The sequence below is a fragment of the Sceloporus undulatus genome, chromosome 6 (genome assembly GCF_019175285.1).
Source record: "Sceloporus undulatus isolate JIND9_A2432 ecotype Alabama chromosome 6, SceUnd_v1.1, whole genome shotgun sequence".
Classification (NCBI taxonomy): Eukaryota; Metazoa; Chordata; class Lepidosauria; order Squamata; family Phrynosomatidae; genus Sceloporus; species Sceloporus undulatus.
The window spans coordinates 82,361,515-82,380,416 of NC_056527.1; the positions used below are offsets into that span (position 1 = coordinate 82,361,515).

At 42.1% G+C, this 18,902-nt stretch overlaps 1 protein-coding gene and 1 long non-coding RNA gene across 5 annotated transcripts; one reads left to right on the forward strand and one right to left on the reverse strand.

Moving 5' to 3' along the window:
* Positions 1-1,940: 1,940 nt before the first annotated feature.
* Positions 1,941-17,317, reverse strand: CCDC200 (coiled-coil domain containing 200). Of its 4 annotated transcripts, XM_042475152.1 has the most exons (5): positions 17,208-17,317; positions 14,725-14,890; positions 6,921-7,011; positions 3,276-3,352; positions 1,941-2,147 (listed from the first exon to the last, which is right to left on the reverse strand). In XM_042475152.1, exons 2-5 carry the CDS (start codon positions 14,815-14,817, stop codon positions 2,121-2,123), a joined length of 288 nt encoding a protein of 95 aa, XP_042331086.1. In that variant the 5' UTR covers positions 14,818-14,890; positions 17,208-17,317; the 3' UTR covers positions 1,941-2,120. The 4 variants fall into 4 exon arrangements, with proteins under 4 accessions (XP_042331086.1, XP_042331090.1, XP_042331087.1 ...); XM_042475156.1 differs by lacking the exons at positions 14,725-14,890; positions 17,208-17,317 and adding an exon at positions 10,070-10,188; XM_042475153.1 differs by lacking the exons at positions 14,725-14,890; positions 17,208-17,317 and adding an exon at positions 10,040-10,188.
* Positions 10,625-12,938, forward strand: LOC121934564. Its single transcript, XR_006104640.1, has 3 exons — positions 10,625-10,806; positions 11,589-11,688; positions 12,436-12,938. It is a non-coding gene; the product is annotated as an uncharacterized LOC121934564 (long non-coding RNA).
* Positions 17,318-18,902: the final 1,585 nt, after the last annotated feature.

Consider the following 18,902-nt stretch of genomic DNA (forward strand, 5'->3'; position numbering starts at 1 on the left):
CCATCCATATTTGCCTTTTTCTCAGGAATTGCCATTCTTCATTCAATCATCCCTTTACAGAGGATCCAAACAATATTGTTTTACGACTGCTATTGTCAATCAGTGCCCTTTGCTCTTTTTCTTTTCAGAGCTGATTTGTGATAAATCTTGTTAATTGCAATAAAGTATACATGCACCACTATCCAATGTTGAGTGGCAAGGCGGAAGGTAAAGTGCAAATTGCTTTGTAACCCACAATAGGAAATCTGATTATTTTTTTCAGAGGCAATGTTTTTGCAATTTTCAGGGTTGTCAGGCCCCAAGCCCCATGAATGCAAACAACAATACAGAAGCACTGTTTCAATCTCATTCCTTGATGTTTACATTTTCAACAGGATTCAGCCCTTAGAGAATCATGGAGATGAAAATGACCCCTGGATAATCTGTAGTGACCAGTCCTCTCTACCTTTCTAATATTTGTATGTCTTACATGTTTTCATAGCTTCCTTTTGGCTGCATAAACCCTAGATTGTCCTGATGCCATATTTCTCTTTCTGTAGAGCAGAGGGCTTACCTATTTCCTCTTTTTTTTTCCTTTTTAGAAAAATCATGCTAATTCACTGTTAAAAAATGAAAAGGGGGGGAATGACTCATTAAAATCCCCATCCCCTGCCCTAGAAACAGACACTAACCTTAAATGGAGAGATAATTCTCTAATCCCTTGCATCATCTCACCAGTTTTGATCAAGAAACAATAAAATAGGATTGCCAAACAGGCAACACTTTGCAGGGGTCCTTTGAATGTGGCTGACTTGCAAGTAAACATCAGAAAGCCTATATAAATTTTCATTCAATATTGTCATGAAAAAGAGTACTGCTTGAATAATATAGCATTATATGGAGAGCTGTATGGGATCTGTTTCCAAAGCTGATTTCAGCTAATTTTGCATGCACATGCCTTCAAACCACCTGTCAATTAATGGCAGCCCCATTATTCATTGTATTTTCCTAGGAGAGGAATTTGAGGTGATTTGCTATTGCCTTCCTCTGAAATGTAGCCTAAGGCATTTGGTATTCCTTTTCAATCCCCCATCCAACTACTAACCAGGCCTGACCCTGCTCAGTTTCCAAGATCAGACAGTATCTGATGCCTTCAGTGTATTCAGGCTCCTGTGCAATTGCAAAGAGCCCCAGAGTTGAAGCAACCTAAAGCTCTGTTTTAAGGCCATCAATCCTCTTATTGGGCAAATTTGCTCCTCCAAATGTATTTGCGACAGCAAACCTCATAATCTCTCACCATTGGCTATGCTGGATATTGGCCAAAGACTAAAAATCTAGAAGGCTACTGCTGCTTTACCAGAATCATCTGCATTATCAGTCAACATTTTCTCCAAACCTCTTCACCCCAGTAAAGAGATAATTGGACAAGTTTATTCCACTGAAGACATTCTCCCTACAGAAATCTATCACTTCCTTTTCAAACAAGCCGGGCAGCTCTCTGGCCACAAATCATAATACAGTGGTACCTCGGGATACGAAATACCCAGGTTACGAAATTTCCGGGATACGAAAAAATCCCATTGGAAATAATTGTTCCGGGTTACGAATGTTTTTCGGGTTACGAAAAAATTTTTTGGTGCTTTTCGGCGCTTTTTCGCACGAAACGCGGCTTTTCCCCATTAGCGCCTATGGCAATTCGGCTTACGAAGGCTTTTCGGGTTACGAAAGCGGCCGCGGAACGAATTAATTTCGTAACCCGAGGCACCACTGTAATGGTTATATGTACCCATCTGGAAATATTTTAGTTCCCTCCTCTTCCACCACACACATACCCCAATACAGATATGCAACAGCTCTGTATACTGTAGCTGGACATTCCAAGGACTTGAAATGTGAGAGGTTTCTAGAGAAAGCCATACATTTGTTACACGCAGTTTCACACTAATGAGCCATACTTTGGGTTTGCGACTGGGAAGAGTTTTTTATTGCAAGCTAGGGCAGGTTTCCCATGCATGGAGTCATTAACTCTTCACCATTCGCTCTGGCAAGGGTCTTGCACCACCGATGTCAGCAACATTTTGTCCTCCAATTCAGAGCCAGAAAAGAGAATCTCTTCCTGCTACTATTAGCTACTTCATGGGTTACCATTGTTGAATATACTCTGTGGTCTATAAGAGAACAAGGAAACCATTGGTATTGTAAAGGATCTTGGGTTTCTAGAAATGTACTTTGTACTGAACAAGAGAGCAATATTAGGTAAAATGCATTAATAAAGGAGTTGTAATAATTTAGATAATAAATGACGGGAGCTTGATATTTATACTGATGGTAGCAGAAAAAAATTGTTTCCAATATTTAAATATAATTTCAATAATAGCAATGTCTATACCACAGAGTTCTGTGGTACCTTAAAAACTACTAAGTTTAAATTGGCATAATCTTTCAGTACTCCATCGAATTTTGCTGCAACAGCTTACCTCTTCCTTAAGAGTGAAAATCTATACCACAGTATTGCAGTCTCTTTTCTCTCTTCCCCACACCTCTGGAGATGCCCCTTTACTAAACACAATGTCCTACATCATGAAGCCCTTTCACAGTCCACAATGGTAACACTATGGTTCCACTTTAACTGGCATTGCTGCATCATATAGAATTCCAGAGCTTGCTAGAGTTTACTGAGGCACTAGAACTCTCTGGGTTCTAAACTCCCTAAACTGCAAACCCCAGTATCCCTAAGCCAGAACCATGGCACTTAACATGGAATCATAGCACATCGTTATTGTGTAGTGTGAAAGGGCCCAAATCTGTGAAAGTCAGATATTTCTGGTAAAGAGAAATAACTTATCTATGATGATCAGATCTGTCCCTCAATTTCCTTCACTGCTTTCAAATGCGCTTCCACTATTCTGACTAGTTGGGGTCTGCCTTGCCTCAATGTTTGGAAGAAGAAGCCAAAAGCTCCAGGAGAGGCAGTTAGCTGGGAAGGCATTGTTAAAAGTCATCAAAAACCAGAGATGAGGCACATGAAACTGCTCCAAAAGTTGTTGGATTACAATTCCCACCATCCCACTCTATTGATCTATCTATCTATCTATGGCTGTTGGAACTTGTAGCCAAGAACATCTGGAGGACTACACATTGCACAGCCCTGCTACAAACCTTAAGAGAGGAGGAAGGACAATGCAGATGACAAGGGACTTTACTGCTTCACAGCTGGCTGCACTGGAACAAGGTGCCCTCCCCACATGCCATGAAGAAGCATTTGTTCTTTCTCTCCAGCTCATCTCCTGACTTACCGTGTATCTTTTCAACAGTTTGCCACTGTGCTTCAGTACATGGTCTGTGTTGCATGGGCAAGGGTCATCCTTCACTTCTGCAAGAAATTATAAGATGAGAGTCAAGTGTAAAGTGTAAATTCTTACTATCAGTAGAATTTGAGGCTGTGATGTATTGGAAACTGGTGGCTTCCTTGTCAGAGGAAATGACAAACACTGGAGAGCACTCAAAAGAATCCACAGGGCTGCTTAGTGAATGGATGGTTTATTTTGGAAAAATACTCATCACGTTTTAGCCTATATATGTTCCAGGGGCCTTCCTCAGTGTGCAAAGATTAAAATGATATAATATGTATTTTCCACTATACAATTATGTGTTATCCTTTTAATTTTGTATTTATATTTATGTTTTTATGTAGCCCCTGATGTGTCTACCTTTCCCCCCTTTGGATCCCATGTCAGTTGGGCAGGGAATCCACACCATGTTTTTTGCTAGCTTTAAAAGAGCACCCCATGATTATGACCCTATTTATGAATAAGGTTCAGCAACCTTGGAGAACTCCTTTAAAGTCCAGAGTAAAATGTGGAGTGGATTCACCATGCCATCAGTATAAGCTGCGATTGCTCTGGTGTGACCATTCAATTGTTCTGAGTTAAGAAAAGTTACTTTTTGACAACTCCCAGAATCCCCCAGTTGTAATCGTCTGGGCATTGTAGTCAACAAAGTTAACTTTTCAAGATCTGAAATTGACTTAGCTAGTAGAACTAGTTTCCAGGACTTGTCCTCCTCTCTCTTAGCTCTGCTTCCTATGTACCACATGTTGATTATTTGTTTATTTATTTAAAGTATTTCTGTACTGCCTCCCAACCCACATGGGCCCCTGAGGCACTGAACAAACATAAAACAATTAAAACAATACAAACATTTAAAAAATCTTAAAATACATTAAAACTTCAAAAAAAAATTAAATCGTAGACTCCAGTTTTAAAACAGTTAAAATAGCAATTTGAAACTTTGCATGCCATGCAGACTAACACTGTTTTGGCTGCCCACCAGAAGCTTAAAAGAGATGGGGTCAGCCTAACTTTCTTGGGTAGGGAGTTCCACAATCAAAGAATATTTACAGGGAAAGCGTTGTTACATGTATGAGTTACTGGGACATGCAACAGGGCCTCCCTTGGAGATCTCAAATTTCTGGCAGGCTCACATGGGAGGAGGCAACCTTTTGGGTATCTTGGACCCAAGTCATTTAAGGCTTTGTAGATCAACATCAGCACTTTGAATTGAGTTCAGAAGCAAATTAGAAGCCAGTGTAGTTCTTACAAGACTGGTGTTACATTTAAAATGCACACCTGAGAGCAGTCTTGCTGCTGTGTTTTGCACTAACCGCAGCTTCCAAAGACTTTTCAAGGGCAGCCCCACATAGAGCAGATTACAGTAGTCTAATCAGGAGTTAACTAAGGCATGAACTATTATTATTATTATTATTATTACTACTACTACTACTACTACTGTGGTCAGATTTGGCTTTCCTAAGAAAGTGAATAGCTGACACACCAGCCAAAGCTGGGTAAATGTGCTTACTGCATCCAGACAACAATGATTCAGTACTACCACAGCCTCCTTGGCATCAGTGGTAATGGGAAATTATTATTATTATTATTATTATTATTATTATTATTATTATTATTGCCATTTTCCATGCCACCATAACCACTGGAGCCATACCAGTCTCTTCTGGTGACTTAAAAAAAAAAAGTTTACTAAACTGCTAAGGCCTGTCCTTTGGAGTCCCCTCAGGGCTCAGACAACATGGAAAAACCTAAACAGAATTATTTGTGGAAGTGCCACTGAAGCCCTGTTTTACATTACAATACTTCCTTGAAACATGACCCATCTTCTTAAAGAAGGCTACTGTACCAGACATCCTACACCCAGTTTTCAACTAACTGCAGTGCATTAATATTTCATCCACCAAGCACCAGTGAATGTGGAGGTGTTGAGTTGTGGATGAGTATTTGTTAATACTTTGTCTTCTATGGGGAAGTCAAGTTTGCTTTAAAGTAAAAAGAAGCCTAAGTTCTGACCTTAGGATCCTAAAATTATGGACAAACTGTTCAGATGTTGACTAACATATTGGCACTGTGTAAGTCTCTCCTTTGAGAATGTGTTGAATAGCACCCACAAAACAGCTTACTCATACATCCCAAATACATTTCTGTGTTGGTACAGACAGATATGTACTTAACCAGTACATAAAATAAATGGCTTTCTGATTCCTCTACTTAGTCATTAGCTCATTGATTATCACAATGTAAGAGTCATTTCCCTTTCTAATTGTCTTATTGATTAAAGCTTGGAAAATGTACTTGGCCAGAGTGTTCTGAGAGGAGCAATTCAAAAAAGCAAATTTCCTGAGCTCTGCTTATAATATACTAAAAACGGATCTAGCTACAAAGTGGACCATCAGTATGGTCACTACACTTTGTAGCAATCTGAAATACTCTTTAAAATGGAGTGGATTTTGGTGTTGTGCAGGTCACTTCTTACAATGGACTTTATCACACGGGAAAATCACAGCAAAAATCGAATGAAAATCATGATTAACATTTTCACACAACGTCATGATTAAAGTGCCATTATCCTCAGGAATAAACAGGCAAAAACAGCAACAGATCATTCACGGGGAAATCCCATGAATGATTTGTTGCTGTTTATTGTCTGTTTATTCCCAGGATAATGGCACTTTAATCATGACATCATGTGAAAATGTTAATCATGATGGCATGATTTTCACGTGATTTTCGCTGTTTAAACCCCACCTCAAACTATTGACTTTTAGCAGTTAATTCCTCAAAGGAGAAGCACTGAGATTCTGATCTGCATGGAGCTTCAGAAATCCTAGGAACTGGAATTTATTGTGGCACCGGAGCCCTCTGACAGAGAAGGCTGAATGTCTCACAAGCACTACAGTTCCCAGAATTCCCTAGCATTGAGCCAGGGCAGTTAAATCGGTCTCAAACTGGATTATTTCTGCAGTGTACTTTGGACCATTAGAGCTGAACTGGTTGTGGGCAATTAGTGGTGAATGTAAAATGCCCTCTGCCTTCACAGACAAGACAAGGCTCCCTGTTTATCACAAAGGCCTCCAGATGTTGTTGGACACCAACTGTCATCTTACTTTAATGTTGGCTATGCCAAGTAGGGTAGATTTATGGATAATCTATTCCATTGGTACATCGTGTGCAAAAACAGCTCCAGGGATTAAATCAGCGGTAAGAATATATTCTTCGGTGGCAACTCCCAGCATTCCAGACCATTGGCTATGCTGGCTAAGACTGCTGGAAGCTGCAGTTCAACAGTAACCTTCACTGGACTACATTCAGGCTCAAATTAAGTCTCACTTCAGCATAAGTACAAATTAATTATCCCAAGTCCCTAGAAATGCCATCTCTGGTGATTTGGTAAGTGTCTTCTCTAAGCAATAGTTGCAAGCAAAGCTTGAGCAATCAGAATAGGGCAGGATGAACTGTTAGTTGGATTCCCCAGACATTAGATTCCCAAGGCTTGAGGAAGCATGAGCAGGGCTCCCTGCTAGAGCAATACAATCCCCTGAATACTCCTTTCTCTTCTATGGACATTCCCTTGGATGATGGTGTTCTTACCATGTGGGGGTGGGGGTTTCTGGGCCATCTGGCTGGGGGGTGGCTCTTTGGGAACTTCCATACGCTGCATTCCTTCAGAGGGTCCTCTTGCCTGCGTACCACAAAAACACAGCCATGAAAATTACAAAGCTAGCTTTGCCCAGCCAATGCCATTTTAACATATTCCAGGTATTCACTCTTCCTTCTGCTCCACACCAGTCCTATGTCATTCCTGGCCTGTCCCCTGGGGTCTCTTCTTGGATCCCTCCCTTCACTTCTTTCCATTTTGGAAGTGCCAGATTGCTCATCATTGCTCTGCGGCTCATGAGAAAACGGTTCTCCTTCTACTTTCATCTTTGCTTTGCTTTGGTGGGTGGGTTGCTTTACCAATTATGCAGAGATTATAAGGAGGGAAAACCGACATGTCAGTTTCCACTGCAACCACCAAGAGCATAGAGAGACTATGGGTTAGATCAGTGATTCCCAAACTTTGATCCTCAAGATTTTTTGTGGGGTTTTCGAGCTACGTGAAAAGTAAATCTTCAGAGAAGATGCCAGCCACAGATGCTGGTGAAACGTCAGGAATAAACTCTTCTAGAATATGGCCACATAGCCTGAAAAATCCACAAAAAACTATGGATGCTGGCCATGAAAGCCTTCAACTTCACATTTGATCCTCAAGAAGTTTTAGACTTTAGCTCCCAGAATTCCTGATTATTGGTGAAGACAGCTAAGGCTTCAGGGAGCTGAAGTTCAAAATGCCTGGAAAAGCGAAGTTTGGGCATCACTGGGTTAGATGCTTCCCTTTTCTTGTCTTCTTCTTCACTCAATGTAGCACAGTGCACCCGTGCCATATGTGGGTGTGCCATACGCAGCTTTCAGCTTATGCTGAAGCTGCGCGGCAGGAAAAACAATGGCACACATGCCCATGGCACACATGCCACACCATGCCACATGCCCTCAATGGCTTGGGTCCAACCTATCTTCGGGACTGCCTCCTTCCATATAATCCTCCCCGCACACTTAGATCCTCGGGGGAAAACCTGTTACAACTTTGTAAAACAAGGCTGTCCTCGATCTCCCAGAGGACCTTTTCAGATGTTGCTCCCAGATTATGGAATGGCCTGCCGGACAAGATCCGTCATATTACCACCCTAAATAGCTTTTAAAAAGCTATAAAGACGGATCTCTTCCGGCAGGCCTTTCCTGAATAGTGCTCCGGCCATTGGAAGGAAAATCTAACTGCTGAACCCTAACTTCACCACAGTTATTATTGTACTGTCTTTTTTAAGTAATGTTTTTATGTTTTTAATACTGTACCACACTGTTTAATTCTATTTCAAGGGGTGGGTGGGTTGAGGGTTCGGATTGTATATTTTAACTTGGTAAGCTGTCCCGATTGCTTTGTAGAGAGGCGGGATATAAATAAATTTTATTATTATTACAGTATTATTATTCATGCACCCCATTTTTTCAATGGGGCTTGGGCATACACATTTTTTCATCTTCATGGTCTCTGCGAATTCACACACTGGAACCTCCTTGGAAATATTGAAGGTGTTTGGGCAGTTGCCCCTTCCGCTCTCCAACTGCCTTCATTAGCCTAAACCCTCAGTTCCTTTTGTCCACCGCACAAGCAGCATCTAGGGACTCTTCAGAGATTCGTTTTCCTGTCAGACTTTAAAACTCAGTTTGACAGCATCAATCTGCGTTTGGGTGTTAATTTTTTAACATCGTTGATCATATTTTAAAGCAAATGCTATGTTTTACAAGATAATCATATTCTTAAATGTGAATTTAAATCCCGAGGTGAAGTTGCTTGAACAACAGTCTCGCCTTCACATTGGCAAGGCCCTTTCCCTTTCTGAGGGAATTGCTGTGCTTGGCAGAACTTTCCCCGCCTTTTCTCTTGAGGAAATGTTTTCAAATCATGCCCGCCTTACTGGCGCACTTGGCAAAGCCCTGTTATTCCTGAGTGAAATTTTTAAAACGGCGCCCACTTCACTGGCGCGATTTCCACCTCTTATCTCTGAGAGAGATGTATAGAATGGCCACCGGCTTGCCTTCCTCACCATGGCTAGAGACGCTCTTTGGCTGCGGACAAACCGTCTCAGAGCCATTCACCTGGCCTTTGTCTCTTCATTCCCCTGAAGAGAAGTTGTTACTGGCTGCCTTGACTTCAGTCCTTGCTGGTCCCTGGCTCCCCAGGACCAAACCAATTGGATGCCATCATCATCATCATCGGTCCCTGACTCTCCGGAGTCAAACCATTTGGCTGGCAGCCCAAAGGAGCTCAGGGTATGACTGAGAAGCTCCTTAACACCCTTTGGGTGCCCTGTGCTCAGAGGTCCTCCTAACCACAATAGAAGACAAGGCACAGTAAAAAGGAGGACAGTCGAAGGAAAAGGAGGATGGGACCAAATCAAGGCTAAAAGCACTCATGTACATGCAAAATCATGCTCCTTAGTCAAAATGGAGAACATACATCGCAGTTTTCATACATGAAATGTTGGAAAGAGTATATAAAATGTTAGAATGGGTGAAGTGTTTTATTCTATATTGTTGCATTTTTAATTTTATTGTAAGCCGCCTCGATCCTGATGGAGAGGCGGGATATAAATAAATAATTATTAATTATTATTATTATACTTTATTTACATAGCGCTGTAGATTTACACAGCGCTATACATGCAACCAATAAAACACCAGTAATCAATAAAATACCAATAATCAAAATAATCAATCATGAATACCAAGCTTAAAACATAGGTTAAAAGCAACATAGTTAAAACAGTAAAACAACTGTGAAATAGTATAAGCCATGCAATCTCAACACAAAACATTTGGTATTGGAAGCCATTTCTTAAAACATGTTTTGGGGTTGTCTGTTTTGCTTTGTTTTGTTTTTATGGTGCCCCAACAAACGACAGATCCAGCAGAATTGCATAGCACTGGACGGAATGCCAGCCTTCTGTCCTCCTGGGCAGAAGGTTGGAATGTAGGACGCGTCCTGGAAAAGTAGGGCCAAAAAAGGTCTGGCCACCCCTCCCTCCATCTCCTCTGCCTCTCTTGCTAATACTCCCTTCCTTGCATGTTGCCCTAAGGACTTTCCCAGCCACCCAAAGCTGCCCTAAAGCCACCTGCATCAGCCTCAGACGGCGATCCATCACCATTTGCCTGCGGCGGGCTTCCCAATGGTAGGCTCCGGCCATTTCGCTGGCCACCGGAGGGAAGGAGCCCTGCCCAGCCTCACAATGCAGCCCCTGATGCCCAGCAACTGGAGAGGACGCCTGGGGCTCTGGCCTGCGCTTACCGGAGCACCGCCAGCAGGGGGCAGCAAAGGACAGGCACTGCTCTCAGTCTTGGCCTCTTCTCAAGGCGCGCTAGAGCAACCAGGGAGACTCTCTCCTAAACCCAGCATTGCCAATTGTGGGCCCAGCTCTTCCAAGAAGTATGGGAACCAGGAAGGAGGGTCCTAAACCCACTGCAGAAATAATCCACTTTCAGACCGCTTTAATGCCCTGGCTCAGTGCTAGAGGTTCCTGGGAACTGCATTTATTGGATGGAGCCATACCAGCTGAAGTGGTGTCAAAGTGCATTATTTTTATAGTCTAAAAGAGTTAACTCAAAACACACAGTCTCTTCCAGTTTTATGATTCTCTTTCAGAACTAGTCTTTCTGTTCCTGAGTTGGGGCGCTCTCATGTTCTGTTTTATGCCTTCATACAGGAACTTGTGCAAACTGTGAGTTATGGGGGCAACTACCTTCCCACGAAAGAAGGGCTGATTGCTCCAGTCTTTCAGGAGAGGCTTCTGGCACTTGGAAAGTGGCTGAGCATTAATAGAGAGGCCATTTACGAATCAAAGCCGTAGAGGGTCCAAAAGGAAAATACCAGCGACAGCACTTGGTATGGTGAAACTAATCCAAATGAATTCTCCTTCTGAGCTTTGAGCATGTAGTCTTTCTAATGGTTCTGTCAAGTGCAGATGTGGCTTTGTATAGCAACAAGAGGAGGTATCACCTTGGATGTGCCTCCAAATAAATGATTTTTATTCTGAGACAGCATATAAAGCTCCAAAGTGCTATTCTGTTTTCCTTTAATTCAGCCATCACTGCTCCTGGAATCCTGGTGCATTAGACTACAACTCCCATGCTTACGCACGGATTATGAGCATTGTACCTCAATATATTTGGAGCTGAGGGATGCTACGTCATTTTTTTAAATTAAGCTTTAAACCTTTCTTTGAATATTTGATGTCCGGGGGGGGGGGATTTAAAAAGAACTGTTAGAACTGAGGACTTTTATATTTTTATTTAATGACATTGAGAGGATTTAAAAGAGAAATCCCCTGCAAGGAAGATAATGGAAAGTTTTTCTTAGCCCTCTGCCAGACCCAACCACTATGTGGTTGTGGTCAGCAGTTGCAGGGAAAGTTGTAGTGCAATGCTTGCTTTTTCAGGGTGTATGCAAGGGTGAACATTGAGCCTTTCAATGGCCTTCTTAGCTAGGCAGACCCAGCACGAGAGAAAACTTCAGAGCATTGTTAGGCTGGCCTTCAACTTTGGCCAAACCTGGCAAGGCTCATTGTTGAACAAGCCAATGCTGTACTCCATCAAAAGATGAACCCTTTGCCTCTGCTTTGGTATCTTCACACTGCTCCTCATATTTTACTACCTGTATTCTCCCAGGTACACTTCAAAGGAAGCAAAGGTATACGCTATCTTCTTCACCTGACCAGAAGGCAACTTGTTGAAGCTTTCGTCGCCTGTCCCATCTGCCAGCACTCAAGTAAGTGGTAAAATAGGCAAGAGTTTTGGAAATAGCCTGGCTTAAGATCTGGTGACACTGGGTTATTTTTTGCACAAAGAAATGCAAAGCAGCCTGCAGCCATCAAGTAGCTGCAGCCATGCTTGTAGTAGACCCAACTACATAATAAACCACATTTAGCAGAAACAGAAGCTCGTAAAGCCCACAAAACTGACACAGTTCTGACAGAAGGAAGATAAGTTTGAGCAGTCATACAAAATGCTAAAGTCTTAGAACATGGTGAATCTCCCTTGAGAGGTCATGCCACAGGTTATGGTGGTAACAGTGACCATACTAAAAAGGGCCTGCTCCTTATTGCTACCCACCTGAGCCTCAAATGGCTGAGGAATACAGACCAAAGTCTTAGCTACTGAGCAGAACATATGGAAAGGAACATACAGGAAAAAGCAGTTTCCTATCGACCTTGGTGTAAGTTGCTGTTAGATTGGTGCCATCATAATTCTTAAGGAGGCATTTGTGATCTATGAGACCCAGACTTTTCCCCCAGAGCAGCTGGGGACTTTTTTTTCCCCCCCCCCCCCCCCCCCTAAGATCTATAAAGCAGAGGATATTTTTGAAATCATTTTGAGCATTTCTTTTGCCCTAACCCTCAGTGATTTGCTAGCAGTGAATCATTTGATACAACTGGCTGAATAAACTTGCTTAGTTCATTCACATCTTTTGTATAAAACAATAGATCAGTGGATCTTGTTTACTTTTCCCTTGTAGGTGACTATGTTGGGGGTCTCTGTTCCATTGAAATGGCAGGCATTACCAGACAAAGGACTTCAAGTCGCTCTGCCCTTCACAGTCCCTTCACTTCTCCCTCTGCAGTATGGCTGGACTCTCAAGCTAGTTGGTATAGCGTGATGGCAAAGCTGGAGGAGAATCAAGATGCTCATGTTTTCTGTCTCTCGGAGATGAGATGTTGATGCTTCTGTGATTAGGAGCATGAACAGGGTAGGAATAAAGTGGGCCTAAACAATCATGGTTGAATGAAGCAAAACTTTGGCATGTTAATGGTCTAATCAGGACAGAGGGAAGATTTTTTTCCAGCAGAATTTTACTCACTTCAAACACACATCCAAAACTCTGCTGTAATATTTTAAATATCATGGAATGAGAACCACCTCCAGAGACTTCAGGAGAATTATCCTGGACTGATGTGAATTTATCAAATGGGACAGAATAGCAGCTGCTGAAGGGGTGCAGGTCATCCCAGGGTTGTTACTGTCTTTTCCACTCAGGATGCCAGTCTGCTTGGGTGTAAATCATAGAATCATAGAATTGTAGAGTTGGAAGAGACCACAAGGGCCATCCAGTCCACCCCCCTGCCATGCAGGAAATCCAAATCAAAGCATCCCCGACAGATGGCCATCCAGCCTCTGCTTAAAGACCTCCAAGGAAGGAGACTCCACTACATTCCAAGGGAATGTGTTCCACTGCCAGACAGCCCTCACTGTCAGGAAGTTCCTCCTAATGTTGAGGTGGAATCTCTTTCCCTGGAGCTTGCATCCATTGTTCCGGGTCCTAGTCTTTGGAGCAGCAGAAAACAAGCTTGCTCCCTCCTCAACATGACATCCCTTCAAATATTTAAACAGATCTATCATATCACCTCTTAACCTTCTCTTCTCCAGGCTAAACATCACCAGCTCCTAAGTCGTTCCTCAAAGGGCATGGTTTCCAGACCCTTCACCATTTTAGTCGCCCTCCTTTGGACACGCTCCAATTTTCAACATCCTTTTTAAATTGTGGTGCCCAGAACTGGACACAATATTCCAGGTGGGGCCTGACCAAAGCAGAATACAGTGGCACTATTACTTCCCTTGATCTAGACACTATACTTTTATTGATGCAGCCTAAAATTGCATTGGCCTTTTCTGCACCAGAAAAAAATCCACTGAACAGAGGATAAGTTAAAATAAAATAAAACAAAGCAGAGCTTGATAAAGCTAGGTGATATAAAATAAAACTCGCAAATTAGGAACTTAAAACCCCCAGATAAAACCTCATTCCCTACTGTGCTGCCGCCATGTTGCAAGATTGTTGTTGTTGTGTTTTTTAAATTCAACTCAATATGGTAAACTTTTGTTTTATTTACTCACTTGTGCTAGAATTAACTATGCTACTTATTGGAAATCAAATCAAATACCATCCATGGATAAATGGCTAATGAAGGTTCTGATGATGGCGGAAATGGACAGAATGACATGTTGGTTACAGGAGAAAAATGAAGAGTCCATAAAGAAAGACTGGAAACCCTTCTATGACTTCCTGAATAGGAGATGGAATAATAACATTTTACTTTAATTAATTTATGATAATGTATCATGGAATGTTGGGAGACTCGCAATGTCATGGCGAGTCTCCCAAAGAAATAGATTTTCCACCGCCACATTAAGAGAAAAGTTGTTAACCTCCACTGCATGCCATGTACGCTCCTTCATCTAAAGACAAGGAGAATCTTTAATAAGGCGTGGAAAGACAGCCTGGTATCACCACCTGGGTGAACAGAGATGGCTGGTCTTCACCCTCCAGGAGTTGGTAGAGTTCAGACTATTAGAGGAAGGTGTCTAGTCAGGCCTGAGAGTCGGGACAAGGAGACAGCTGAGGTTCAGGCGCTGGTTGGGCACACTTAATTAATTAATTGCACAGTGTCTGTTTATAGCTTTTTGGGGGATAGGTGTGCGGATATTGAAAAGTGTAGGCAAACAGCATATCTGGGTTAAGGCATTCTCTTCTTCGTCAATATCTGTCAAATATTTGACCCCTGTTTCTTCGAATTTATTGACAGATGTGATCCTCTCGTTTGTCTGGAGAAAGACAAGCAGTGTTTTTAAATCATCCTTCCATACAAGACAGTGTTCTTCACAATAACTCCAGATTCTTCCCAATTTCATTAAATATTTCAGTTTTAAAAAGAGAGTATAGGACTCCCTTTAAATTGTCTTAGGACACAAAAATTCTAATCAGTAATGCTTAATTCGGTTTTAATCCAAGAAAATAAATGTTGCTTACTCGGAGGTTTAAATCATTATGAAGGTTTTTTCCCTCTTGTCTGATTTGGAAAGAGTGGAGCACGTTTTTTGGGCATCCCGCAGAGTTGTTCATGGGTCACATGGCAGTCTTCAAGTGTGGACTTTTTGTCTGGGTTTATGCTCTGGAAAGCCATTGCAGCTTCCTACTAGAAAAAAGAGATGGACATGTTACTCACTTGTAATTGTAGTAAGATTAATCTGCAGGAAGAATCTACTACAGGACAGTGTTTTATGCTTCAATTCAAAAGAGCCCCAAGAGTAGGGTTGGCATAACTGTCAACCACCAAACCGGGACAAATGTAGGACAAAATTTAGCCCCAAATGTAGGACATTTTTTAAATGGAGGACACATGAAAAAAATGTAATAATTTTTAAAAAGCATTAATATAATTCATGGATTCAATATTGTGATATTATAAGTTTATGTATATAATATATATTACTGCTATAATAGGATGGTATGTGAATGTAACAAGCTTGATAGATGAAAGGATAAGCTTAAGGTGGATTTGGATTCTAAGTACAAACAATAACGCATATTACTTTATGGAGAAATCCTATTGTTTTATGTTCATTGATGTAATTGGTTGATACTTAAGAGGGAGAAATCTAAGAGTACTGTGTATAGAAGAAGAACTCCCTCAAATATAGAATAGTAACATGTAATATAAGCAAATTTATAGTGTGGGAGGAAACTATTGAGAGTTTTATTTTTAAGGATAGTAGAGTCACAGGATAATATTAAGAAGATGGAAAAGGTAATAGAGGTAGAGGGAATTCCAGTCAACAATGGGAAAGGAAGTGTGTTTAAGAAGTCACTACGAATTTAAATCTACGAGATAAAGAAAAGAAGGGATTATGGGAAATAATAACAGTGTCTGATGAGAAAACTGTGTACGATATATTATGTTTTACGTATGTGAAGACAATCTACAATAAAAAAGGATTTAAAAAAAAGCATTAATATAAACGCATGTTTTTTGGGCATGCTCAAAATGGAGGACATTTTGGCATTATTCCTAGACAGACGGCAGAAATGTACTTCCCTTTCTGGCCAAACACCCCCAAAACACACAACAGCACATTTGGACATTTGACATGGCTTCATTTAACACGGACTCTTGCATATATCAGAGGCTTATTCAATAACCAAACCCTTTGGGTTTAACACTTAACATGGTTTAACATGGCTATGCATATTTAACATATCAAAGTGGTTTAACAAGAAGTGGATGTGGATTGGCCCTCGGTTTCAGGTTTCTCACACCAACTGTACTTCTCAGAAGTGTGTACTTTGTCAAGGTACCAATATCATCACCATCGTTGCCACAACACACGGCAGACTTGTCTTAGCTTAAAGCATTAAAAATACACTTTGGAAAGTCACACTCTCTCATCATCATCATCCTCAAAAAATTAATGCTTTTAAGTAAGAAAGGGCCCTTTCCTCCCCCCCCCCCAAAAAAAAGGCCTAGAAGGCCAAAATGGTGCCATGATGTATCGCACCAGGAAGGGCCCTTTTCCTCCCACTGGAGACAAGGAGCTGTAAAGTCCAGAAAATAAACTTTAATCTCCATTAGCAGCACAAAAAGAAACCTCCTTTAAGATCCAGGTTGTCTCTGTCATAGCAAAAAAGGAGGAATGGCCTCTGTCTACATAGCTATCCATCTGTCTCTGTCATCTACACTAAGAACAACTAACAATATCTTGACAAAGTATAGGCCTATGACTCCAACACCATCATTTTTTTCTTTCTTTCTTCTATTGGATTTTTAACACTTTTGCCTGATGAAGAAGTCAGTGGAGCTTTGAAAGCTTGCATCATATATTTTGTGCATTTTGGTTGGTGCTATAAAGGCATCACTGCTGGTAGATTTTGGATGTTACTGTACTTGTGTGTGTAATTTGTTAGCATATAATGTTTTAATATGTGTCTGTGTGAAGGTTCTTGAGAAGTGTAGTTATGAAAGGTGGACCATGTGAAGAATCATAATGACAATACTAGAATGTCCAACTCCAAACGAACAATGGATATCATTCATTGGAAATAAAAGCCCACAGAACATTAGCACTGAACCAAAAGCAGTCTCTAGTACCACTTGCAAACTCCATTTTCCACTTCCAAGCACCTTTAGTGTTTAAAACAAAACAGCCTCGGGTTCCCTGCTCCCTTGCAAACTAGATTTCCCCTTCCAAGCACCTTTAGCGTTTAAAACAAAACAGACCCTGGTCCCTGCTCCCTTGCAAACTAGATTTTCCACTTCCAAGCACCTTTAGCAACCAACATTTTCAGCTTCTTTCTTTAAAAGAGTTTACAATCTGCATCCCAGGCCCAAATACTGTATTTGTAATCTTTCTTGATTGCTTTTGGCCAATGGCCATTGCAAAGATCAAAATACTGTAATATCACAATGCACATAAAACTTCCATAAAAACAATATACAACAGGCAACAAAGTCTTACTCTTGAATGTGAGCTGTGGCAGAGCGGTTGCAACGAAGAGGCGGAATAAAAGGAACTCTGCACATGCTCTGAGGCATGCTCCTATTTATTTCCCATCAGAGAAGGGGCCGGGCATCCTAACTATGGCTCCACCCACTTCAGCTCCTGATAGGCAGAGAAGACAGACAAAAAAAGCAGGGGCTGGGCCCCGCCCCCCATGGGCGGAGCCACCCAAGAATCTCAGGCCTATTGCAGACAGCCAAAATAAAGCTGCTTTGAGTCACAGTGGAGATATGGTGTTTCAATGATGCATGCATCCTAAGAGTCCAGAAGTCGCACCAAAGCCATGCTCCAGTCCTTAAGACAGTCGAGCGTCAGGTGGTGGCCATAACCTGTATCCTACCATACGACGAGGCGGCCAAGATCTCCCACCACCCCGACATTCGCAGGCTGCTGAAGGGGGTAGCCAACAAATCACCACCAACCAGACACTGTTTCCCTTCCTGGGACCTACACAAGGTTCTCAAAGCGCTAACCATCCATCCCTTTGAACCTCTGAGAGAGGTTTCCCCTAAAGTTCCTCACCTGGAAAACACTGATTCTTACAGCGCTCATGTCGGCCCGGCGGGTCTCGCAAGGAACTGGTCAGAGCTGATTCCATCCTTCTCAGACCAGACCCAACCTTCATCCCTAAGGTGAACTCTACGTTCCACTCATCCCAGGACATCATACTACCCTCTTTCTGCCCACGCCCTTCAAAGGACTTGGAGAAGATATGGCTCACTCTGGATGTTCGGAGGGCCATCAAGATTTACCTCAAGAGAACCTTGACCTTCAGGAAGTCGGGGGCCCTTTTCATATCCTTTTGGCCTAATTCCAAGGGGGAAAAGGTGTCCTTATCCACATTAGCGAGGTGGATTAAACAGTGCATCGTTGCATGTTACAAAACCCTAAACCTCACTCCTCCTCAGGGCATCACTGCTCACTCCATGAGGAGAGCGGCGACATCTGCTGCTCTGACCACCAATGCTCCTCTGGCTGAGATCTGCAGAGCGGCCACCTGGAAGTCACCATCCACCTTAGTCAGGCATTATAAGTTGGACCTCTTCCAATCAGCTAAAGCGGCCTTCGGTTGGAGGGTGTTACAACAGATTGTTCCTTCTTCGCCCTCCGCGCCAGTTGGCCTGCCCTAAATGCTCGGTGGCTTTTATAAATCCCATAGTTAGGATGCACAGACCTTCTCTGATGGAAAGGGACGTATCTCAGGTAAGTCTAACGTTCCATTCCTTCCCACTTCCCATATCTGAGGCCTGTGGCTGAAACCAGATTTGTGGGATGCAGGAATTACACTGTATTCTCTCTTTTTAAATTGGTAGGTTTGGCATCTGAACTAGGCAGACCTTTGCCAGACAGTGTGGTGTAGTGGTTTGAGCACTAAACTAAGGGACCAGGGTTCAAATCGCAGCTTGGCCATGGAAACCCACTGGGTGACTTTGGGCAAGTCACACTCTCTCAGCTTCAGAGGATGGCAATGGCAAACCCCCTTCAGAACAAACCTTGCCAAGAAAACACCAGGATAGGGTTGCCTTAGGATCACCATAAATCAGGAATGACTTGAAGGCACGCAACAACTTGGCCAGATACAAAATGGGATTAGAATGTGCTTTCAGCGTTAGACAGAAAAGTATGCACATACTGGAGAATGATACTGGAGAA